This window comes from Stenella coeruleoalba (genome assembly GCF_951394435.1).
Source record: "Stenella coeruleoalba genome assembly, chromosome: 19".
NCBI classification, from domain to species: Eukaryota; Metazoa; Chordata; class Mammalia; order Artiodactyla; family Delphinidae; genus Stenella; species Stenella coeruleoalba.
The window spans coordinates 18,946,799-18,972,297 of NC_137165.1; the positions used below are offsets into that span (position 1 = coordinate 18,946,799).

General features: G+C 50.0%; 1 protein-coding gene across 1 annotated transcript in view; it reads right to left on the reverse strand.

The window, feature by feature from the left end:
• The window catches only part of ASIC2 (acid sensing ion channel subunit 2), a gene marked incomplete at its 3' end in the record, with an annotated part of 239,343 nt that overhangs the window by 59,159 nt on the left and 154,685 nt on the right, over window positions 1-25,499 (reverse strand). Inside the window, exons 2-3 of the mRNA XM_079905381.1 lie at window positions 20,548-20,698; window positions 1,991-2,118 (exon numbers count right to left, since the gene is read on the reverse strand). Coding sequence (XP_079761507.1) covers window positions 1,991-2,118; window positions 20,548-20,698 — 279 coding nt within the window. The remainder of the gene's footprint in view (window positions 1-1,990; window positions 2,119-20,547; window positions 20,699-25,499) is intronic.

The window sequence follows — 25,499 nt, forward strand, 5'->3', positions numbered from 1 at the left end:
GCAGAACTCCAGGTAGTATTTATTCTGGATTCTCCAGTGAGCTCAAGAATATTTAGTATTTTTGAAACATTCAGCTAAAGCTCTTTACGAAAATGACCGTGTCTTCAACACGTTTTTCCGCTAACGCAGTTTCTCACAGCTCAAAGGCAAATCCCTGGGATGACCCTAGCCCCCTTAAAGTCCCCGCCTAAGAACTCAAGACTGCCAAAAGAACTTAACTGTTTGTTCCTGCCGAGACCAAAAGGTAGGGCCCCTGTCTCCCTGTCTCTGCAGGAGGAGAGAAGCCTAACTGTGATGGGGTCCTATTAGCAAACTTGGATGGGTTCCACATGCACTGACCCCCACCCCCTGACTTCCAGCTTTTTGTAATGCTTCATCTCCCTGACTCTGCTCAGGCACCCTCTATCCCCCCAACCCTCCCCCTCATTTTCCCTTTAAAATGCCAAGTGCCTTCTGCAAAAATCGAAGTTGAGTTCAGTTCAGGCTGAACCCTCTTCCCTACTGCAATAGTATATTACTGATTAAACCTGTCCTTGCTGCTTTGTTTATCTGACAGTACTCGAAGGAAGGCTCGCTGCTACACCCAGGCTAATAGCTTGGGCTCCGGGCTCTCTGCACACCTTGACCTGCTAGTCTGCGCTCATGCTTCCTGATTCAAATCCTCAGCCTTGAACTTGGCTCTGTGCTGTCTGCTTCATGCCCGCCCTCTTTGTCCTCTAGGATGAAGTTTTCTGGTCGTTCCACCAGGCTCCCACCTTGCACACTCGTGAATACTCCACTTCTGCCTACACTGCCTGCCTCTATCTCTGAGCCGCTTAGTTGCCGGGCCAACCTCCCAGCCTCCTCTACCCCAGTCTCAGAGCCACCATCCCACCTGCTACATGTTGCAGTGGAGGCTGACCTTGATATTTAGCAACGGCCCAGGCATTAAGTACAGGGAATAGTTCGTGAGGCCTGCGCCACCAACGTTTTCCCAGCTCGCTTAGAGAGTTAAAACCAGTTTCCGATACAGAAGATCGCTTTATAAAATGGCTAAGGAATCACTGATCAGTACTGGATGAGAGACGATTTGGGCCAAATTGTAAAAACAAGCGGAGCTGCTAAGTTACGTGTGCACCTCTTTGCTGACTGCTGCTCCCGTTCTCCGGGGTCTCCTCTCCTCACACCCTAGAGCGGGGCTCCCTGTCACTCATTCACCTCATTCTTTGCTCCAGGCCTCCCAGGGCACGTTGTCTTGGGCGACCTGGTTTAGGACTCCCTCAGAGTCGTAGGTTCTCCAGCTTTTATTCTAGGCAAACCAGGAGATCAGAGAAAAAACGCATCCCCATGTCTCTCTGCAGTCCTGTTTGGAGGCTTCCTCCCCACTGAGAATTTACAAAGGTCTCCCTTTGAGGTGTGGAAGCCGTGTCACATCTGTGCCAATCCTCACTCCACGGACGCACAGAGTTGACGTAGAAGTCCCGGCTGGCTGGGAGGGTCCCTCCTCTGGTGCTAAATCAGAGAGCAGACAGGAACCCATGAAGAGGCTTCCCTCCACTTAAACTCTGTTACAAGAGAGTGATGCTCTATCCCTGTTCCTTTTTGCAGGCCACCTGGCTTTGTATCACCACAGTGATGAAACACACCAAACCCTGATGCGCAATTTCCCTCGGCAGCCACTGGACTCCCACCCGACCCGCACAAAGATTTTTTTCCCAGAATGTTTTGGGAAAAAAAACCCCAACCAGTTGAGTGAAAAAGCAAATAAGCTGGGTTTCCCTCATGCCCAATTGCAGAAACCGACAGGCGGTACAGGAGAATTGGATTACAGAGGTTAGCCTGATACATTTCTCCAATTTCAGGGTGAGTCTCTTTACTGAGCCCAGCCCTGCTCCTGCCTCCTGGGTGGATTCAGAGCCTTCCAGGAGTGGGAATCCCATTTCTCCTCCTCACGTGGCGGGTGGCCGGGAGAGAACAAGGACCGCTGATCCAGAGAGCCCTGGGGACTTACCCTCTGCTCCTGTGTGGCCACGAAAGTCTGGAACCCTGGTGCCACCCCAAAGCCTAGCTCTTGGATGAAAGGCGGCTCAGACTGACTGTGGATCTGAACCTTCACGCCTGCTTCAAACGTCGTTTCCTCTGAAAGAACAAAGATGGACAGAGCCATGGGTCAATGATAACAGATGCTCATGGAGTCCTGGGACTGAAAAGCTCAAAAGGATGCTGGAAAGGCCCCACGGTAGGCAGAATCATGGCCCCCCAGAGATGTGCACATCCTCGTCCCTGGAAACTGTGGCTGTGTTACCTTACATTGGTGAAAGGGATGCTGCAGATGTAACTAAGGATTTTGAGGTGGGGAGATTGTCCTTGGTCATCCAGGTGGCCCAATGTGATCACAAGGGTCCTTACAAGAGGGAAGCGGGAGGATCAGAGTCAGAGAGATGTGGAAAAATCTATGCTGCTGGCTTTGAAGATGGAGGAAGGATCCGTAAGCCCAGGGATGCAGGCAGCTTCCAGAAGCTAGAAAAGGCAAGGGAATGGATTTCCCCTAGAGCCTCTAGAAGGAATGCAGCCCTGCTGACACCTTAAAATACATTTTTGACTTCTGGCTTCCAGAGCTGTAAGATAATAAATTCATGTTGTTTGATGCCTCTAAGGTTGTGGCAATCTGTTAGAGTAGCGATCAGAAACGAATTCAGGTCAGCTAGGCCAACCAACTTTTTGCTTCAATCTGCAAAACTACAGAATGGGATTATGAAGTGAGTTAAGCACCTATTCTCTTTATTTACTAACTTCTCTACTGGGCCATGAGCTGAGGCGAGGAGATCAGGAGAAGGAAAACACGATGATACAGCAGTTGAAATAAAAATACGGGGCCACGGGGCTTCCCTGGTGGCGCAGTGGTTGAGAGTCCGCCTGCCGATGCAGCAGGGGACACGGGTTCGTGCCCCGGTCCGGGAAGATCCCACATGCCGTGAAGCGGCTGGGCCCGTGAGCCATGGCCGCTGAGCCTGCGCGTCCGGAGCCTGTGCTCTGCAACGGGAGAGGCCACAGCAGTGAGAGGCCCGCGTACCGCAAAAACAAACAAAAACAATAAAAACCACGGGGATTTCCTGTAAGCCCCTTGGAGCTGCAGGAGATGGGAAACTAGAAGAGAAGCTTCTCCCCTTTTGTTCTTTGGCAGGAGAAACGGCCCTCGGCAGTGAGCGGGGGAGGGACAGCAGAAAGGGATGGGATGGCAGAGCCTGGCTCATCCTATATGTTGGTGCTCATAATTGGCGGGAAGTGCACCTATGGGATCTATCAGCCTTTCCTGGGTCTCCTTCTCTTATTCTTTGCAAACAGCTTGAAGCATGAGTTTTCCAAAATGCAAATCTGAGTCACTTATAAGGAGCCCAATCTCCTTCACCTGCCCCCGTTCCAGCCTTGCTCTGGGCAGCCCTCTGCTTCGTGGCACTATGTGTTCCAACCCACCAGGGCCGCCAGATTGGTTGTTACTGATCCCTGCTCTACACGGAGCACATGCATCTCCTTCTGCCTGGAATGTCTTTATTTATTTATTTTTGCGGTACGCGGGCCTCTCACTATCGCGGCCTCTCCTGTTGCGGAGCACAGGCTCCGGACGCGCAGGCTCAGCGGCCATGGCTCACGGGCCCAGCCGCTCCGCGGCACATGGGATCTTCCCGGACCGGGGCACGAACCCATGCCCCCGGCATCGGCAGGCGGACTCTCAACCACTGCGCCACCAGGGAAGCCCCTGGAATGTCTTTTGCTTGGTCCACCTGACCATCTCCCTTCTCATCACTGAAGATTCAGCCCCCAGCCCCAGCCCAGAGCCACTCCTTCTCCTGCCTGGTTGTGTCTCACATACGCCTGGTAAAGCCTCTGCCACACCACGTCATAATCCTTTATCTCACTGTCTTTTCCACAAGGCTGAGCATCGTTGAGGCCAAGTTCAGGGCTTTCTCTCTGGATCTCAAAGGCCCTGCACACGGCTGGGCATCTTGCGGGCACCTAGGGAACGCCTGTTGCATGAACGAGTGAGAGACTTGTGACTCCAACCTTTACTTGCTTATTCATGGGCAAGGCCAACCTAGAAACCACATCAAGGAGTATTCTGAAACTAGAGAATAGGGAGAGGATGGGTAAATGCAGAAATCAGGGAGGATAAGAGGGGATGGAGGTCAGAGGTCAAGGAGGGGGAGTGCGTCAGCCCCAGGGCCATAGCGTAGGGAGAGCCTGGGGAAACGCTCTAAAGCTGGCACAGAAGAGAAAGGCGAGGAGGGAAGGGCCGGAGCCAGGCAGTGAATGCGCAGGACCCGGGGCAGCCTGGGGGCCTGTGACCGAGGCAGGGCGAGGCGTCCAGAGCTGGGTGAGAATTCCAAGGTCGGGGGCACAGGCCAAGGTTGAGTAGGCAGACAGGGACCAGAGGAAGAATAGGCAGGGCTCTCACAACCTACACGAGGAATCCAGTGGCTGAAGTGAGGTTCAGGCAAAAGAGAGCCTCAGCCAGGAATCCTTTCATACACATCTCCGTGGAGCAGTAGAGAATCCCGTGAAACCCACGAACACCTCCCCCTTTCCTCCAGCAGAGTCAAGTCTTCCGCCATCTCTTTACCCAGATGGCTCCGTGCAAACTCTTGCCCCTACGTCCCTGCGTGCCTGTGGATTTGTGTCCATCTCTCCCATGGATGGCGGATGCCTCAGGAGAGGAGAGTGCTTCTTGCTCAGTCCGGTGCCCATTGCCCAGCCTGGGGCTTGGCCCACAGGCACATCAGGGAGGGGGCCGAGGGAGAGGGAGGATGGGGGAGATGAAGAAGGCTGAGTGGCCAGCTTTCAGTGGCTGTGTGTTCTAAGGTCTGCCCAAGAGGGAGGTTGAGGAGAGGCCAAGGAGCCCAAAGAACAGGCTTTGATGGGGGAGAAGTGAACACACAGTGATACTGGGATACAGGGATGTCCATGCTTGGATGAATGAAAAGCACATTCAGTGAGCTGTAGCGGGTGGGAGAGGAGAGATGCCAAAACGCGTTTTCCAGAGCTAGTGAGGCTGTGTGCCTGCGATATAAGGGAGCTTAAGAAACCTTAGAGCCAGTAGGACAGGTACCTGTGGTTACAGGGAGAAATGAGAAACGAGGCCTTGGTGTCAGAAGTGCTGTGACTAATGGGCAAAGAGGACAGCCAGGCATGCCTGTGTCAGTGAGAGCCGCCCAAGGCTACTCAGACTGGGTTGGGGTTCAGATGGGGAGTTTATTCAAGAAGCAGCAGGGGCTGGAGCAGAGTAAATTCCTAAAGTATTCTCATATCATTACAAACATGGATGGGCATGCAAGCTGATGGGCAGAGTCAGAAGAGACACGAATAAGGTTTCTGCCCTCTTCAGGATAATGCTGTCTAGAGGAACCTTCTACCAAGATGGAATGTTCTAGAATCCTTGCTATCCAACCTGGTACTCTCAGCCACATGAAATGTGACTCTTGCAGGTGAGGAACTGAATTTAGAATTTAATTAATTAATGCCCCCCAACTTTACTGATGCATAATTGACAAACAAAATTGTATGGTATTTAAAGTGCCCAGTGGGATGATTTGATGTAGGTATACATTGTGAAAGGATTCCCCCTATCAGGTTAATTCACATATCCATCACTTCACATATTACTTTTCTGGCCTCCTTTATTTATCTATTTTTTATCCAATTGAATTTTAATTAATTAAACTTAAAATTAAGTAGCCACATGTGGCTGGTGACCCCCTTACTGGGCAGTGCAGTTGTAGAATGTCACCTGTGAGCAGATCCCAGCCCTCTCGGAGCAGTAGGGGTAACAAGGGCTTGAGCACCCCGCTTTCCTAGGCAGGTGCCCCTGTGGGGTCTCTTGTCCAGAAGCAGGAGATCTGGGTGGGGTTCCGAGCAGTAGAGCTGTGCCTATTTGCAGTCATGATTGTAGTCCCAGATCCTCCCTGACCCTGCTTCTCCCAAAGCATCCCTTATTCTCTCATCTCCAGGTAGTTCCTCTTCCTTCACAGAACTGCCCTCAGCTCCCCTCTATGGAGTAATTCTCCAGTTTGATAGTGAATAACAGCCTCCCTCCAGTCCCTGCCCTGTACCCACCCTCGGCTCCTGCCTTTCCTGGACACGGCACACTATCAGTGCAAATACGAAGACACACTTTAAGAAATGAAGTGATCAGGCATAGGCCGTTAGAGCCAAAGGCTCCGCCCACGTACCTCCAACGGTCTCAGACTAGAATGCACGTTGACATCACATACGGAGCTCTGCGTGACCATTCCCGGGATCCACTCCCTAGCAATTCTGATTCTGTCCCTCTGGGGTGAAGCCCAGGAAACTTGCAGGCCCAGGGATTCTGATACAAATTATCTGAGGCCAAACACATTTGGGCAGCAGTGATCTAGTCCAGAGAGGGGAATTGACTTGCCCAAGGTCACACAGCAAGTCAAGAGCAGAGCAGGGGCCAAGAGCCAGGTCTCCTGACTTGCAATTCGTCACTCTTCCTCCCCCACTAGGGGTGTGGTTTATTTCACGTGAGCAGATGTCCTGGTTCATAGCCCTGGGGTTCTGAGTGGATGCTGGAGAAAGGGAATATCTCTTTCATTGTCATATCCCCTAAAGCCCCTAGCGTGGTGCCTGGAACAGAGCAGAGCTCAATAACTACTTGTTGAATGAAACAAATTGAGTGAGGGAGTGTCCTCTGCTGAGCTGACTGTTCCCCGCCCTTTGACCAGCTGTGAGTCTGCCAGGGTCTGGCTGGACCCTAGGAAACACCAGCACCACATGTCACCCAGTGACGGGCTTGCTCCCATGTTGCACAAGGCAGAAGGTCTCATTCACCGACATGCAGCTGGGCTGCACAGAAAACAGCAGCAACAGCAGCAACAATAACAATAACAAGAACTCGGACCACCCATACAATGTTTGGGTTCAAACTGAAAATGTGGGGCACCTCGTTAAAAATGTATTGAGAAACTCAAGACAGCAGTGGTAGAGCATTAAACCAAGAGTGTGACCCTCCTGAGCCTGTGTGACTGCAGTGGTCACACAACCGGGAAGCCAGCCCCGATGATAACCCCCGTCGGTGCTGGACAGAATTGTTCACATCTTCCTATTCCTCTCACCACCGAAAGATTCAACACTGAGTCGCTTCAAAGAGTGCAGGCCCCCAGGGCAGTGAAGGATTTGTTTACGTATCACGAACACCAGGATTCAAAGCCCCAGAGAGAGAGAGCACAGAGAAAGGCGAAGTTACTACACACACACAGCGTTAGGAGCTCTTGTTAATTGGGACCAAGCTGAAACCCTGGCGGCGTAACATGAAAGATGATGTTGAATCAGGAGGAGGGTGGTAAAGAGACTTCAACCTGCAGAAGCCAGAGTCTCCTTTTTAGGAGCAGGGCCACGGCCGGCACCAGATGAAGTCTACCTGTGGAGAATTTTCTGTGCCTGCAGAAAGGATTGGGAAGCTCTGCTGGGCGGGGGAGTCGGCAGGGGCGGGGAGCCACGGGCAGAATGCATAAGGGGGCAGGGAAAGTACATCACAATAAAAGCTTACAGGTTTAATCTTTGCAAATTACAGGAAGCATGCAGAGGCAATAAACACTGAAGAGGAGGCAAAGAAAATCTGGAGGAATTTTCTAGGCTAAGGTAGGGATGTGCTGGTACAAAGCAATCTTGGGTTGGAGGAAACTGTCTTTGTAACAGTGGCTGGGACAACTAGCTTGAGAGGAGAGGGTGGACGGGAGGCCCGCCATACGGTGAGATGCGTCTCAGGGCAGGATGGCTCTGTTTGTCCCCTACCCATCCTCTCCACTCTTCTCTCTGCCCTGGGAGCTGCACTTGTATGAAGTGTGCTGTTGGGCTCCCTTGCACTCTAGCTGCTGGTTGGCTGCAGCCAATGGTGGGCCCAGGTAGGAAAGTGGGGGAGAGGGGAGAGTCAGGCTGGGATATTCAGTCTCTCAATTCTATTTGCCGGGTCCCTGTGCGTTAGCCGCGTGCCACCTTGGAAGGGCACAACTCTGGCTCGGGGCCTGGAGGGAGCGCTCCATTCTGATATGGGCTCTTTCTCCCTTTCCCAGGCATGGCAATGGCTCTCTCTGCTACCAGGCTCAGGATACTGCCCCATCAGTACTGCCTTCCCTAAGCCTTGCCCGTACCACCTTTGTGACTAGCCCTTCATTCATCGTCCCTTGTATTATGCCGTCTGCGGGTGCTGTTGATTTCTTGCTTGGATCCTGATGGCAGAGTCCCCAGAGGGCATCTACTACCTTACCTCTGAGAGGCAGTAGGAGGCCTCTCTGCCTCACTATCCATGGAAGGGCAGCCGTTGGTTGGAGCCTCTTGGGAACGGGGACCTCACTACCTGCAAGGGTAGCCCTTGGTTTCCAGAGTTCATCCTTGCACTGAGTTGACAACTGCCTGCTTTTAGATTTTACTTGTTTCTAGCTCTACCCCTTCCTCCAGGATCTGAAGATATGACCACCAGAGCCTTCTTATTTTCATGCTAACCTTCCCCAGCAGAGCTGACCCCAGCGCATCTTCATCTCTGAAGGCCTCACTAGCTAAGGCACACTCAGGGATGTACATGGCCTGCCCAGGCTTCTGTGGGGAGGGGCCCGGGACCCTCTGCCCCCTCCCCCCAGGAGAGCCAATTGCCCTGCATGGCTTATGGAGCTCTGGGGGCTCCCACCTCCCACACTGGGGCCAGGATGGGCGGGGCTTATGCCCAGAGACGGAGCACCCCTTTCTCAAAGGAGTGAACCAGGCATTCTGAGTCAGTGGACGTGTCGGCCCCTTGTACTTGGGGGGTCAGAACCAGAGAGCGCCTAGGACAGTTGGTTAGACGCTTGGGGCTCTGGGGTCAGGCAGGGTGAGGTCACTTCCAGCTCTGTGACCTTTGGCAAGTTATTTCATCAATTGGAGCCTCATTTTTCTGCAAAATATGCAGAATGGGTTTGAACATGCTAATGGATGAAGCCTGCGTTCTCTCATCTCAGAGATCAAGGGAAAGCTCACTGAATGTCTGACAGTGACAATGACGGGGACCACGGTCCTAGCCCTTGAGAGCCCTGGCATTTCTACCAGGCCGACTACAAACGCAGTTTGGGTGGCCCGTGACAGGTGCCATTGTGGTCCCTCATGCTCCCCTGGTTGCACAGAGAAATCCATGGCATGAGTCCAAGGAGGCCCCAGGTGGGGCCCTGGAAAGAAGAACAGGGAAGTATATAAAAGAAAACATTGGCTCTGAGATCGCAGAGAGCTGGGTTTGACTCCCAGCCCTACCCCTTAATAGCTGTGTGACCTCAGGCAAGTCATCTTGCCTCTCTGAGCCTTGCAAAGGATGGCTGATCTCTCAGGTTACTTTTAGCTCTAAAATTCTACGAGCTGGGGATCACGCACAAGTCTCCAACCTCACTGCATCTCATTTTAATTTCCTGAAAAACAGATTAAAAAAATTAGACGTGGCCGTTCAGCACTTACATCAAGTCAGAAAAGGTTGATTTTTCTAAAGACGGCACAAAGAATCCGCAAATTGTTGCCTAAAAATGGACGAGGCATCTCTTGTCCTCCCTCTCTGCCCTGCTCCACACAGACAGGCCCAGTTAAGCAGCATCCTAGGTGAGAAGACCCGAACCCAGCACGGAGATGGCAACCCTCACGCTTGACTGCTCCTGGGTGACATTCTGAGGTGAGCTGGGCTTCTGGAGGAAGAAAGATCAACGCTGTGTCCCCTGCTGGATGGGATGCAATTATATCTGTTCAGGGCGACAGCCTGAGGTAGCAAAGTGTCCTCACCAATGGCTCATGACCCAGGAGATGTTATCAAGCGGCCACAAAAGTTGGGTGAAGGCTGCAAATCCCAGCCCCCTCTGGCAGAGCCTCAAACACACTAGCATTTTAAAGACCCTATAACCTGCTACCCTCTGTTGAACCGAGTGTTATCCAAAGCAACCTTTTTTTCCTTTTCTTTTTCTTCATTTTTAAGGAACACTAGCTCTTGGCAGAAAGAACCAAGGACCAAATCAGAAGCTATGGAATCCTGTCCTAGTTCCAGTACTTAAACATGAGATGGTAGGAAAGTCACTCAGCATCTCGGAGACTTGCTTTACCACATCTGTTAAGCGGGTTCATCTGTTCAGTGATTAGCAGTGCCCTGTCTACATCACAAGAGTGTGTGAGGGTCAAAGGACAGTATGCAGGCGATGTGCCTTCTATACTGGAGAGTAATGTGCCCATGTTGGCGCAGGAGATAGTTAACGTTAGGTCTTGGTTATGCAACAGGGAAGTGTGGTCACACTAAACGCACTTCTATGAAACAAAACGTTTACAAAACATACATTAGTGAAGGCACTGAGTGTGCAGTTGGGTCTAGGCTCATTACACAAAGATTTATTCCAAGGATCCTTTAAATAATGAGTTTCCCTAGTTCATTCAGGCTCAGAGATTATAAATTACTTGCTAAGAGAGCTGATAAGTCTGGGTGGGCAACCGACGTGCAGGAGAAAAGTGCCATGTCTCCGAAACTATACGGGAAGTTGGTGGATGATCAAGATTCTATTGATAAAAACTGTTGACACACACTGACAGCAGAACTTTGGTATAAGCAGATTGCTGAACAGATCCTGTGTGTAGATTGTGATGTCTACAGAATTCAAACTCATTCAAAGCATTACTGAATTCATAGCAACTTCCTGATATTGAATATTTTTTCAATAAATGAATGTGGAAAGCATGAGAGCATTCATGTGGGGGTGATGTCTGAGAAATATTTTGATGTTAAAAAGTCATCCTCGTATTTCCAAAGGGTGGGAAACAGTGGTCTAGATCAGAGCTTCTCATGCTTGAATGTGAGTCACTGGGGATCCTGTTACCAGGCAGATTTGGTGTGGAGTCTGAGGTTTTGCATTTCTGATGAGCTCCCAGGGGAATGCCAATGCTGCTGGCGGGAGGACCACACTTTGGGTGGCAGGACTCACAGGAGAACATCTATGCTGGAACAGAGCATACCGGGCCTGTGGTTATCTGGCCTCTGCCTACCTCTCCAGCCCGAGGTCTCACCCTTGGATCCAGCCACCCCAGGACACCTGGGCCTGTCCTTGGCCTTTGCTCCCAATTCCCTCCCCCTGGCATCTCACCTCCCTATGACCCACACCCTCCTCTGACTCCCATACACTGCCCAGCTACCTGGCAAACAGGCCTGAGAGTAGGCCCGATGGTCATATCCTCTGTGAGCCACCTACCTCCCCCCGCCAAAGATACCTTTTTCCCCCTTCCAGAACTGATTATCCCCTCCTTTGCACGCCAGCTTTCCTCTATCCTTCATAGCGCTTGATGACATATAATTGTTTACACGTCTCCCAAGCAGACGGCAAATGCCTGCCATTCCTTAAGGCACTTAACGTGAGAGCTATTGGATCAATGAATTTCCATCTCGCACATAAAAGGAGGCCTCGAGATGGTTCCTAGATCGTGAACACTTTGAAAACCTGGACTGGGCCTTACATCTGTATCCCTGAGTGCCTGGCACATAGTAGGTGCTCTTTGCAATTTACTGGATAGGAAGGCGTGAGCTCTGAGGCGGGGCTGTTTCATCCACCTCCTAGATGGTCCCGTCAGACCACTGCCTACTGGGCCGGGAGTTTTAACCGAAGCACATATATTTTCTGCACAGCACTTTGCATGTGCTTTAAGCAGGTTTTCTCAGAATGACAGAAGTCAGGCTGCTTCTGGCGAATTCATGGATGCCTGCCTCCAGCGGTGCTTCTGGCTTCTGGCATCATTTCTCCAGATTCCTTGGCACCTGCGGAGACCACCTCTCCAGTATGAAGGCCCACTCTAACAGTGAGCTCAGAATCGCAGCCAGCCGCACACAGCATGTTCCTGTGCTCCAGACTTGCAGAATTCAGTCCAGAGCCGGCACTTCTCCCTCTGGGGAGGTCCTCGGTACCGGGCACTAGGACAAGAGTCTTTCCTGGAAGCAGAGGTGTTGGGGAAACCATGGCAACCAACCGCATCCCTCTTGCTGTGTCCCATTTGTGATGGGGGCTGGGAACCGTGCTACCCTTGAGAGCTGCTTAGACCTTCCAGCTACGTGGAAATTTTCTGATCATTTTTTAATTTAATTTTAATTTTTATCAAAGCAATACATGTACATCATTTAAAAAGCCAGTTGGTAGTGCTCTACCTCTCCCCACCCCCCGAGTCCCACTCATCGGAGGAGGCTACCACTCTCAATGGTTTGAGCTGTTTCTTCCGGTACTGACTTTCATATTTTCACGGACATCAATTGCTCGACAGTTATTTCTTGGCTTTTAAAATTTTTATATATTACCTACTGAATTTCTACCATGGGAGCTAAGGGTGTAGGTTTCTTGTATGAAGTATCCTAGCATATTCCCTTGCCTTTCACCCTCCTATATAGGCTTAGGTGATATTTTGATTAAGTCAGTATCCAGCTTTTGCATAATTATGACTATGTGAGTATTGCCCACACCCCAGCCTTATCGTGTATAACGTTTTCGATCTCCTCCTTGTGAAACTATTTTGTTTTTCCTATTTTTTTCCTTTTTGTTTTGTTTGGCTTGTACCTATAGCAGAAATGGAAAAAAAAAAAAGGTCAAACTCATAGAAAGATCAGAAAAGCATTTGCCAGGACTGGGAGTGGGGGAAATGGAGAGGTTAGTGAAAGTGTACAAACTTTCAGTTATAAGATCAGTAAGTTCACATGGCACAGGGAGATCAGCTCAGTGCTTTGTGTCCACCTAGAGGGATGGGGTAGGGTGGGTGGGAGGGAGGGAGACGCAAGAGGGAAGAGATATGGGGACACATGTATATGTATGGCTGATTCACTTTGTTATACAGCAGAAACTAACACACCATTGTAAAGCAATTATACTCCAATAAAGATGTTAAAAAAAAAAAAAAGACCGGGCTTCCCTGGAGGTGCAGTGGTTGAGAGTCCGCCTACTGATGCAGGGGACATGGGTTCGTGCCCTGGTCCGGGAGGATCCCACATGCCGCGGAGCGGCTGGGCCCGTGAGCCATGGCCGCTGAGCCTGCGCGTCCGGAGCCTATGCTCCGCAACGGGAGAGGCCACAACAGTGAGAGGCCCGCGTACAGCAAAAAAAAAAAAAAGTCAGTAAGGTGAGAGGATTTAATGTAAAACACGGTGACTATAGTTGATAACACTGTAGCATATAATTGAAATTTGCTGAGAGTAGAACTTAAATGCTTTCATGTATATGTATATATAGGAATATATTATATATATATAAATATAAATATATTTGAAACCAAATTCTACCCTCATACTTCATTTGTAGGTTGCTGGATATAGAGCTCTATCTTAGACAAGAAAGATTCCCACCCCCCCTTGGTCCCTGCCCCAAATGTGAAGGCATTCTGCCATTGTCTTCTGGCTTCAACTACCCCTGTGGAGAAGTCTATTCTGATTCTAGATCCTAGGTATGTGACTGTTTTTTTTCCTCTCTAGAACCTTTTAAAAGGTTTTCTTTATCTCTATGAGGCCGAATTTCACAAGGATGCATCTTGGTCTGGTTCTTTTGCCACTTATTACAGGACTTAGTGAATTCTTTTAATATGGAAAATCATGTGGGTCAGTTGGGAATTTTTCTTCTTTTATTTCTTTGGCAACATCCTCTTCTCCACTCTCTCACTTTTGTTATTCTAGAACTCCTAGTTGTAGGATGTTGGGCTTTCTGGATTTCTCCTCTCATGTTCATATTTTTTTCTCTCCCATCTTCCATCTCTTTGTCTTTTTGTTTTACTTTTCAGGCGATTTCCTAAATTCCAAAGCTTCTGTGGGTTTAAAAAAATGGTTGCAATAATATTTTTAATTTCCAGGATGTTTTTTTTAAAAAACTTTTTCTTTGAATGTTACTTTTTAATAGCATCCTGTTTTAATAGCTGGTGTTTATGAATGCATTATTCATATTATCTCTTATCTCTTGAGAATTTTAATTAAAACAGTTTGATGTTTCCTTCTGCTTCCTACACTTATTTTTTATTTATCAAACACATACATAGTGCTTAATATTATTCAGGCACTTTTCTAAGTATTTCAAAAATATTAACTCATTTCGATCTTCCTAACAACCTTGAAGAGTAGATAATAATATTATTTTCATTTTAGAGGTGATGGAACTGAGGCTCAGAGAGGTTAAGTAACTTGTCGAAGGTCACATAGCTAGTAAGTTGTATAGCTGGATTTGAACCCGGGTTCTAGTGCTTTTTGCCATTAACCATTATCTCTATTTCCTCAAAGTTTCTTTTTTGTTTGTATGGTTTTGGTTCCTTTCCTGTTAGTGGCTCCCCTCAAATGCTTGGCTTGTTGACTCTCCATTCATAGTTAAGAGGTACTTATTAGTTTTTAAAAATTTATTTATTTATTTTTGGCTGCATTGGGTCTTTGTTGCTGTGCGCGGGTTTTCTCTAGCTGTGGAGAGCCGGGGTTACTCTTCGTTGTGGTGCACGGGCTTCTCATTGCAGTGGCTCCTCTTGTTACGGGGCACGGGCTCTAGGTGCACGGGCTTCAGTAGTTGTGACGCATGGGCTTAGTTGCTCCACCGCAGGTGGGATCTTCCTGGACCAGGGCTCAAACCTGTGTCCCCTGCATTTGCAGGTGGAGTCTTAATCACTGCGCCACCAGGGAAGCCCAACTGGTACTTCGAGCCTGGACAGTCTTCCTTGTGTGTGGGAAGACTTACCAGGGGACTTCACCCTCGGGTGATCTAACTAGGTTTGTGTGGGGACTCCTGACTGTCATTCTCTGCGAATCTTTTCTATTGAGCTTGTCAGTGTCTCCAGGAAGGGATTCCCCAGATCTCTGGTTGGGGGTGGGCGAGGTAGATTAGTCTGGCTGGGGGGTCTCACTCCTCAGTAAGCAGAATTTCAGCTTATCTCCCTGTTTTCTGTACAGCACCTTACCCATGCCCTCAGCTTTGCCTGGTCTCCCCCAGCCCAGAGCCTGTCTATTTCAATCTTATCTTTTGCTGGGGCGCAGAGAGATATTTGGCTGCTTTGGGCCATGGGAGGATATCTGGGGGACTTAACAGCTCCTTTTACAGACTTTTAACTAATCCTCCTAGTTTTACCTGCACCTCTCAACCCTGTCGTCAACAGTATGTGATGCCTCCAACCCCTCATACTTTCTGGGAGGAGGGGGGCATCTATGGTGAGAATCGCTTGACTTTAATTGGTTTCCCTGTGCAGAGCCTGATCCTTCAGCCTTGTCTGCTCAGTCAGTTACCATCTGCTCTCCATTTTCCAAAAACTTGCTGACATCTACTACTGTCTTCTCACCCATCTTCTTCGTCCTCGTGGGTTTATACTCTTAAAAAAAAAATCCTTGTTGCAATTCAGGGGAAGTTTGGGGAGGGAGCCTCCACACATACTTATGTTCATTCCACTGTGTCTGACCAGAAATCTACACTGTCAATTTCCCTGAAGCTTTGGAGCTCAGTGGGCACCTCATGGACTCCTTTCACTATGCCAGGAGAAGGGGGAGGGATGTAGAGCTGGTCTCTGGGATGTACACAACCATAGGACCAATGGGTGCTTTTCATTCCCAATAACATCGGTTGCCCATTCAGTGGTTTTCAAGCTGGGCTCCTTGGAGTCCTAGGGTTCCTCCAGGAATGTCTCAGGGTCGGCCACAGTGAGTATGGAGAAATCAAACTGGGGGCCCCGTCTCCAGCTGGACCAGAGCAGCTCTACCTTTATCTGCTTTATATATTGGAGCTGTGCTAAAGCTTTTGTTCAGTACAAGGATACTGCTATGGAAAAAAAAAAAAGAGGAAAAAATAGAAAAGGAGAACAGCAACAGACCTATCATTATATGCCATTCTGTCTCCAAAGATGTCACTGGAACTTTTTTTTTCTGAGCTATTTTCATGGCAGGGCCTTTACAATCACATTTTGAACATTAAAGGAATATAGTGGAAGGAGAATCGCTTTTGGGTCCATATGTGGGATTTCAGCTTTGGTTCAACCACTTAGTGAAGTGTGTGTTCTTGGGGAGATTCCCCCAAGGGGAACACACAAGCCCAGCTTCTCTGGGCTCCAGTTTCTTTATTTTTCAGTGGGGATAACACCTCGTTAGCAGGGTCACTTGGAGGATTCATGGGATAGAATGTTCACGGCACATAGTAGCTACTCATTAATATTAGTTTCTTCCTCAGCCTGGCCCCATCAGTGTGCAAAACACAGCAATTTTTTTTCTCTCTCTCAACAGATATGTCAAAAAATATTTATTGCCCTGGTATGTGTCAGTGAGCCAGACAGTCCAAGATCCCTATCTCTTGGAGCATGTGTTTCAATAGAGGAGGATGGTATACTCGAAGGTGACACACGACATGGAACAAAGGACAAGCAGAACAGATAAGGAGGGGTAAGGAGTGGGGCGGGGGTACAATCTTCAGTAGGGTAGTCAGGGTAGGTGATGTCTGAGCAAAGACTCAATGGAGGTGAAGCAATAAGCCATGTGGGTCCGAGCAGGGAATTCTAGGCAGAAGGAAAGGAGAATGCAGATGCTTGAAGGTAAGCTTTCCTGGAGGGTACAAGGAGTTCCAGGGAAGCCAGAGTCGTTACTGCCAAGCGAACAAGGGGACAGGGTAAAGGGGATGAGGCTGGGGAGATAATATAAGGCAAGACATTGACCTCTATTAGAGCACTGACTCTCAAAATAATTGCTCAAAAATATAATGTCAAATTCATTTTCTCGCAATATTAGAACTTGGGGACCTCACGGCGGAGTTTACTTGATTACAAAGCGTATTCTACATCAGGGTGAATGAAGGATATAAACTCTGAACCTGTCTATTTAGAATGCAAGCTCATTAGAGGGCTCCCTGCACACCAATTCTGGTTCTCTCAGATGTAACCCATCCCCACCCTCGCCCCTCTTTCCCCAGCAGGGCCATTCTTGGGACAGTCTCGGGAACCCAGCTCCCTCAGGGCTCCCATGTCCTTCCATGAACACACTCCTGCGCACTGATTGGTCCAGAGGTGGGCACCTGACTGGCTGGACCAATGAGTCCCTTCCCTGTTTTTTGTTGTTGTTGTTGTTGTTGTCGTTCTTTTTTAATAGGATATCAGTGAGAGAACCAGAATGGTCTCTCGCTGGTGGCAGGACGTGTAAGATATACATCTATTGGGAACCACGTGTGAAAAGATATATGTGTGGAAAAAGCCTGTCTCTAGTGAGAGAGAATAAAGCAGTTAAGAAAGAGGAGAGGTGAGAGAAGGGGTGAGAGATCGAGGAATCTCCTGCCCTTGGTTCCAGTTGTTTCTGATGCTGCACCCTTGCCTTCCTGCTGCTGGGTTGTTGAAGTTTGCCTTGGATTCCACGGGCAATACAATTCCTTTTATGCCCAGGCTTGTTTGAATCTGGTTTCTCTCATTTGCAGCCTAGATAACCCACTGCTTATTTCTTTTATCTTTGAAGTTACTCAGAGGCATCTACACAGAGTTTCATTTTTAACAACCTCCCACCCGCCTTCAATTTAATTTCCTTTAGAAAAACGTTGGTCATGAAATCTGCACTTCCGTAGTCGAGGACAGCTTTTCTGTCCTTTTTCTATTTTGTGAGCTCCTCCATGAAAAAGAAGGTTTTCCACGGTCAAAAGCACTGAGGAAATAAATGGTGTATGCAATACGCCTATCCTGGAGATTTATAATGTAGTGTATTAAAGAATTCCTGTCCTGAATTAATGTGTTTAATTTTGCCTAACCAGGGTTCCCCAGATCCTTTCTATTCCTGTAACACGTAACATCTGAAACTGCTAACAGCCCATAGGGCCGACTTGGGGGCATACGGTCAAGGTCCATGTGTGACTGAGCCTGCCATCTTCAAAATGGCATATTTCCAGGCTGCCTTGCACAAGGATGTTTGACCAAGGAGGCACTGTCAGCCCGGAGGAAAGGACACTTTTGGTAAATTTCATAGTTACTTTCTACTCGCTAAGCATGAGTCCATAGGGTTGGGTCCACCCAAAGAGGGCGCCTCTTCCTAATTCACTCCTTGGCACCAAAGGTCCATCCTCCAGGTCAGAGTTACACCTGGGGGCGTGGCTCCCCCACTGCTCCCTTAAATGTCTGAGAGGTGAAGCAAGAGTGTGCCAACGGCTCTGCTTTGAGAATGAGACATCCAGATGATAAGGTGCCCTTGTGTAGGTATGAGATATCTGGCATAGTCTCTGCCTCTGGGATGGGTTTGACCATCCTCCCATCTACTGGTTGCCGTTATCAACCTTCCACTGCTTACAGTTTGCAGACAGCTCTCATCTGATCGGCTGATAAAGGCAGGGCTGGGGGTTTGATCTTCGGTCTGACTCTGTAAAGCCACTTTCCTGTCCTCCTACTTTGCCTCTGTCATCAAGTTGTCTGTGGCCACTCCCTCAACAGCCAACTTTCAATTTCTTTCTTCTCCATCATCACCCAAATACCTCCCCTAAGGACCCAGGCTCCTTTGCCTGGGGATTGAGAGGAAGTGGAAACGTAAAGGAGGCAAGATGGCATCTGTGGAGCCACACGGCTTGGCAGGTCAGGAAGGCTCCTCCCTGCCGAGGACTGTGGCGGCGAGAGGCTTGGCCGTGCCCCCAGCCCATGGGAGCAATGAGCAAACAGCAGGATGTGGCCGTGTCTCCTTAGGTGGCCTTGTGGACCAGCATCCCTCACCGGCCAGAGCCCGCCTCTCCTCCTTCGGCAGGTGTGTGGACCTCACTCCCACCCACGTGAGGCTCACCCCGCCAACCAGCGCAGGAAACGAGCAGCTTTAAGGTGACCAGAGTCTCCAAGAGATGCTCGTGCATGGTGACGTATCAGCCTGAAGAAAGGTACCATAGAGGAAGCCTGGAGGTGGGGATTCAGGAGGCCTGGCTGGGTGGCCTGGGTGAAGCCCCGAACCTCAGCCTCCTTCCCTGGCAAACGGGGATGAGGGGCCCTTCCTAGCACGCAGGGCTGCGGAGGAGGGAGGACGATTACGGTCCCAGAGGGACCGTCTCCCACATTGCTGGAGGGGGGCCAAGGGATACTGAATTCAGGAAAGTGGACGGGATCATCGAAGCGTCTGCTCAACCAGGGTCAGACTGGGCTTGGAGGGCCTGGAGCCTGAGGTGAGCTGCCAGAGATGGTGCCGGAACGAGTCGCGTGGCGCCCTCTTGCCGCTCAGCTGCAGCAGCCGGAGGACTGAGCACAATGGGAGGTGACTGGCCCTGCGCACCGCCCCCCCGCCCCCCGCACCGTGGGATGCTCAGGCCAGAGCCGCCGGGAGGGCCGGTGCGGGGGAGGGGGGAGAGCTCGGGGTTTGCGGGTGGTCGTCCCGGTGGGGGTCAGAAGCCTGGTGAGCCTGGGCCTGGTGAGGGCCAGACCTCAGGATGGGGGCTGGGGGGACCGGCTGCAGGAGTCACGGGGTGGGGACCGCAAGAAGTGAGGGCCAGCCTGCTCGACCTCCAACCTCTCCTCGGCGCCAACCTGAGGGCCCAAGCCTCTGTCCTGCTGGAATCTTCTCTCCCTTCATCCCTCTTTGAGGCCCCTCCCAGGCCCATCTCTAGACCCCCTCCCCCGTCCCCCCCGTTTCGCCCTGAACCCAGCGTTGATCTCACTTTGGGTCTCCTTGGCATCCAGTGTCCCATGCTTGGGCCCCTTTTTACTCTCTCCACCTGCTGAGATTCTAGAGGCGGTCAGCATCCCTGGGCTTACTGGCCGCATCACTCCAACCTCTGCTTCCGTCATCACGTGCCTTCTCTGTCTGACCTTCCTGCACCCCTCTTATGAGGACCCACCTGTGTAATCCAGGATAATCTCAAGACCCCGTGCAAGTACCCCATGTTTTCCCTGAACCCTCCCTCCTCCCAGGCGAAGGCCGCTGTCCTGCCGCAGCACGCAGGACCCTCACGTCCCACTGGATTCTGCGTCTCCTCCTCTAGGCTGTGATCAAGGGCTTGGTCTTTTTCAATTTAATTTCCTTATTTATGTGCAAAGCCTGAGATAGCATACGTGACTAATGAATAGTTTGCTGAATAAATAAATGCATAATTGGATGCATGAAATAAGCTTTGGGGACTGTACACATGGGCAGCCATGGTGCCAGGCCCCTGTGTCTGTGCGCTTCAGTTCTCCAGCAGCCTCTCCACCTTCCCTCAGTGGGAGGAGTCTGCTTTCCTTTCCCTTGGGCCTGCTAGCTGGGCTGGGATATTCAAGCTGGTGGTAGAGGAAGGAGCTGGTTCACCCCTTCCTCTTCTCCTGAAACCAAGCCACCTACCTCCCCATCCATACTTGTTAATTCCAACCTTCCTCCCTGCCTTCCCTTTCCAGTGGTCCCATCATCTGCCCGCTCCCACCTAGTGAAATCCAAGGTAACCCAGGGCATCATTGCAGTCCATACCAGGGACATCCTTATGTTGACTGTCATGTCACTAACCCCTTGACAGACAGCAGTCCTTCACCAGGTGGGCCAAGACAGCCCACCCGAGGCAAACGTCTTTCAGAGTCCGCACCCCTCCACCGTCACCCACTGCCCCAGTCCCTGGCCCAGCTCACCTGTCTCTCCCCAGATGGGCAGGTACTCATCTTGCTGAATGTCCAGCATGATCTCCAGCCCGTTGCCTGTCCCCCCCTTGACTGTTGTGAGCAGAGGTTTGCCATCCTCGCCTGAGTTAAACATGTAACACTTCCCATATTTTGTAAACACCTGAAGGAGAGAAGAGAGAGAGAGAAGCACATGGGTGACTTCAGACTGGGCTCCAGAGACTGGGGAGACCCCAGAAATCCAACAGCAGGCTAGAGTCCCCACTGCCCGTCACAATCAACCCTCCTGGCGACAATGATTCCTCGCCCCTGGCTAATGGCCTGACTTTTGCCAAGTGGGACTCTGGCATCAAAGAACACATCTGGACACCTTTGGCTTTTGTTGCAGTGGGATCTGCTCTTTTCTCCCTCTGTACACCACACCCCCGCCCTGGGCAGGAACGCGCCTTTCAAGTGTCCGGCATTATCTGTATCCTCTTGACCCTCTAATCTGCGCCTCCAGCCCCAAGCTCTCTCTCGGGTTCCAGACACACTGATCCCACTGCCTGCTAAGCGTGGCCTCAGGGGGACCCATGGATCCCCGACACTCAGCAAGTCCCCGTGGGATCAAATCTTCCTCAGCCTCTGTGCCCCACTGGATGGTTCTCCGGTACACCGTGTCCCGGGGAACAGCATTGCCACCTGCCTAGGGGCTCACGCCAGACCCTCAGAGCGGCTGCCCACACCTCCTCTTCCTTACCCCCACATGCAATTAGCCGGCAGGGCCCGTCAACACTGCCTCTACATCCGACTTGAATTTTGCCTTCTCTCTTCTGCACTGCTTTAACTTAGGACCCCCATCATTTCTTGCCTGGGATGCTGCAGTTTCCCAGCTAGGCTCCCGGATTCCAGACAACTTTCTCCAGCCCCTCCTCTAAGTTCACTGTGGCTCACTTTTTCAGAAATGCAAACCTATTATATTAAGCCTGTGCTTAAAATCCACCAGGACTGCCCATCCCCCTTACAGTAAGGTCCCTCCCTCCACACCCAGTTTTCTATGATGCTCTCTGCCTGCTCTATCCTCCTCTTCCCATCTGAGTCCACGAGAATCCACTAGAAGAGAAGCTCCATGGCTTCAGAGACTACCTCTGCATGTACATCGAGGAATCTAGCACAGGGCCTGGCACCTGGGGGTGTTCCAGAAATATATGTCAAGTGGATGAATGAATGAATGAACGAGTGAGTGAGTGGGTGGGTGGAGCAGATCAAACAACTTGCAGCACCTCTGGATGTGTCCTGTTGGTTCACATAGTACTTGCGGTTTTCTAGTTGCTGCTGCTGCCACCTGTAACCCCTCTCATTCCTCTTTCTGCCTGGACAACATCTAGTTCTCTGCCTGGGCAGCCTCTGTTCTCCAAGACTGGATTGATGCATCTCCTCCTGCAAGATACCTTCCCGTGCTCCTGGACCAAGTTATATGACATCCCTCCTCACTGTGCCCCTTGCTCTTTCACCACGGCAGCTATCACGTGCAACAGTAAACATGGGTGGGTACTGTTCCTCCCATTATGCAGAGGAAGAAACCACAGCCCAGAGAGGTTAAGCGACTTGCCTAAGGTCACACAGCTATTAAGTAGAGAAGCTGAGATTCAAAGCCATGTCTGTCTGACTCTAACACACGCGATCTTTCTGAGCATGTTGACATTGTCACTGGGATGTTTCTGAGCCATACGCTGCTCCTCTCTGCCTTGCTTTTTCCATCAGCCAATCAATATTCATATGCATGAGCTCCTACTATGTGCAAGTATTATGGGGACTGTACAAGCCCTGCTACTGCTTCTTGTTTTATAACCTCACACTCCCAGTATTTTCCTTTATAGCACACATCAAAGCGTGTAACTAGATGGCGATTCACGCGATTGTTTGTTGGAGGGGGCGGGGCTGTGTCTGTTTTGTGGAATGAATGAATGAATGGGCTCCAAGTTGTTGCTACTCCCATCCCCCTGCCCACCTCTGGGAGGTGCCCTTTGGTGCTGGGCAGCCTTGCTGGTTCTGGCGGGAGCTCACGCTGACATCTTGTCCCACCCCCTTCCCTCTCTTTCTCTGCTCTGGCCTTCTCAGCTTCCTAACTGATTGCTCCTAAGCATTTTTGCTTGCTTCTCCATGAAGGTATTTATTAGAGGAAAGACAGTTTACCTTTGCAGAGGCAGGAGAAGGGGCTCAGAGGCAGGAGAAGGGGCTCAGAGACAGGCGGGCTCACGCTCACTGCACTTCTCTGCTGGCCTCCTTCTCAGCCGCTCCTGCCTGGGCTTTTCGGAGAGGATCACTCTCCTCTCTGCTCAACATCAAAGGCCTGAGAGCTATGTACACACAGTGCAGTTTTGCTACAAATTTGGGACAAGATGCCGCTCCCCTTCCCCATTTCGATGCATAATGACGTGTAAGTGTAACATGCGCTTCCAATTTATGCCTTATCGCCGCCAGCCAGAAAATACAATTTATTTAAGTCTAGACTTTTAGGTTGAGCCTGCTGCTTCTTCAGACCTGCCATTCTCCAAGGCGCTTCTCGGAAAGTGCTGACAGCCCCGTCGTGGATGGCAGGGCTGGATTTGCAAGGTTGCTAAGAGTCTAGAATTGTCCTTAGCTGAATCGGTTTGTAAGAATTAACGGTGCACGTTTCAAACCTGGATCTCCAGGAGTGATGGGGCGGTTGTAGGGGGAAGCCTGAGATAAAGGTGGGCCCCATGACCATCAGTTTCATTGCTCACACTGGTACCGTGTGTTACAGTTCAGAGATGGCACGTGGGCAGCTTCAACTTTCTCAATGGCCCTGTGAAGTCGGAGGGAAGAAAACCAACAGTTCCTGAGCCTCTACTCTGTGCTGGTCCCTGCTTGGCATTTTCATAGGAGTTATAGCATTCCTAATTATGGTCTCAACTACCCTGATGGGGAAGCATCTTATTATCACATGCCCATTTTACAGTTGGGAAGACTGAGACTTAGTGAAGAGGTAGGTAGTAGAGCTGGGACTCATGGGTGTGACTTTACCACCAAGGAAGGAACACTGAAATTTCGAGCCAGACAAGAAGGTATCAAAGCAGATTTCTCATTATCTGTCAAGTCCGTGGCCTTGAACATGGCATTTACTTTTCCCAACTCCAGTTTCTTCATCTGAAAATTGAGCAAGATAATCTTGCCACATGGTTGTAACGCCTAAATGAGAGAATGCAAGCGGATATGTTTGGAAGATTACATGATAGACATCTTCACGAGTCATGAATCCATACTAGGTCCTTTTCAGCAAAAGAGAGAGAAATTATTGGGGTTACGGGGGAGGTCAGTCATCAATTGAAGAATGGGGGTGGGGTTGAGGAGTCCTGTCCTCTCTGCTTACGTCCCCACGATACTAAGCTCATCTTGAAGTAGTTATAGGGGATGGAAACTGCCATGTGCCACTAACTGTTTATTCCTTAAGAATGTCAAGCCTGTTGCTGAAAGCCCAGGGCAGCCAATGAGATCGCTGGGGCCATGGAGTTCTGTAGGAAGGGGACATACTTTGATGCACAAAATCCACTTTGAAAATCCACATTTGGATTCCAATAACTGAATTGTAACTGGTTACTGGTGGAGTGGATAGCCACCGCCAGTCTGAACCTGGCACGTTCTAGCCTGTAATTTTCAGTTTTGGTAGTGTCTTTGTCTGCTTTTGGTATCAGGGTGATGGTGGCTTCATAGAATGACTCTGGGAGAGTTCCCTCCTCTTCAGTCTTTTGGAAGAGTTTGAGAAGGATCGGTATAAGTTATTCTTTGTATGTTTGGTGGAATTCCCCAGTGAAGCCCTCTGGCCCTGGACTTTTGTTTACAGGGAGTTTTTTTTTTTTTTTTTAAACTACAGATTCTATTTCACTTCTAGTGATTGGTCTGTTCAAATGATCTATTTCTTTTTGATTCAGTTTTGGTGGGCCATATGTTTCTAGAAACTTGTCCATTTCTTCTAGGTTATTCAATCTGTTGGCATATAATTGTCCACAGTTGGCACGTTCTAGATAAAAGAAACCTGGGTGTGGGGATGGGGAGAGGGTCTCACTGCCTTCCAGTAGGTCTAAGAATAGCCCCGATGTCACAGACTGGCTTTGCTACCCTCTCTGGAGCACCATTCACATTTTATCTGTTGTCACTAATTTTTGCAGCAGCCCTATGAGTTTGGTATTATCACCCCTGTCTTACAGATAAGGAAACTGAGGCCCAGAGAGGCTGAACCAGGTCATAGAGCCGGTAAGTAGAGATTCCAGGGTGAAAGTCATCTTTGCCAAAAATCTTCCTGCCCAGATGTCTCATTTTGCATGTGGAGAGTCTAAGGTTCAGAGAGGTGAAGCGTCCTGCCCCAGGTCACACAGCTAGTTTGGGAGCAGAGTTGAGACCTGGGCTTGGGTCTACGCTCTTCCTCTAAAGCTTTCTCTTTGCACACGCCAGGGGTTGGAGATTACGGCTAAGCTTCCCTCGCCGGGGTACTGTATCCAGGAATAAGAAAGATTGGCAACTCCAGCTGGCCTGGGTACCAGCCTCTAGGCTCGGTATGACCTGTTGGGGCACCCCGCCTTACAGAGCCTGGGAAATGCAACGCGGAGCCCTTGCTGGGAACGGTTAGGAACGGCAGATACCCACGAAGGCACAGTTTTCTGGTCCAATTAGTAGTGCAAACATTTCAACACCATGTACCTGCTTAAGAAAATAAATTATGTATAAGCTCCCTTAAGGACTGTTGAAATAACCGCTTACTAGCACACAACTGGGCCTGCAGTCTTCAAACCTCCCAACCCTTCATTAATCCTGACCTTTAGGGCTTCTCCTAAGCAGTGGGCTCCTTGTCTCTTCTTGCTTATTACACTTGAAGGAAATGAAATTGTGCTGCTCCAAAAGGCCTCTAAAGCTCAGTCTTGAGTTGAATGAACTTTCCTCCCAGTGAGTCGCTGAAATTTCTCATT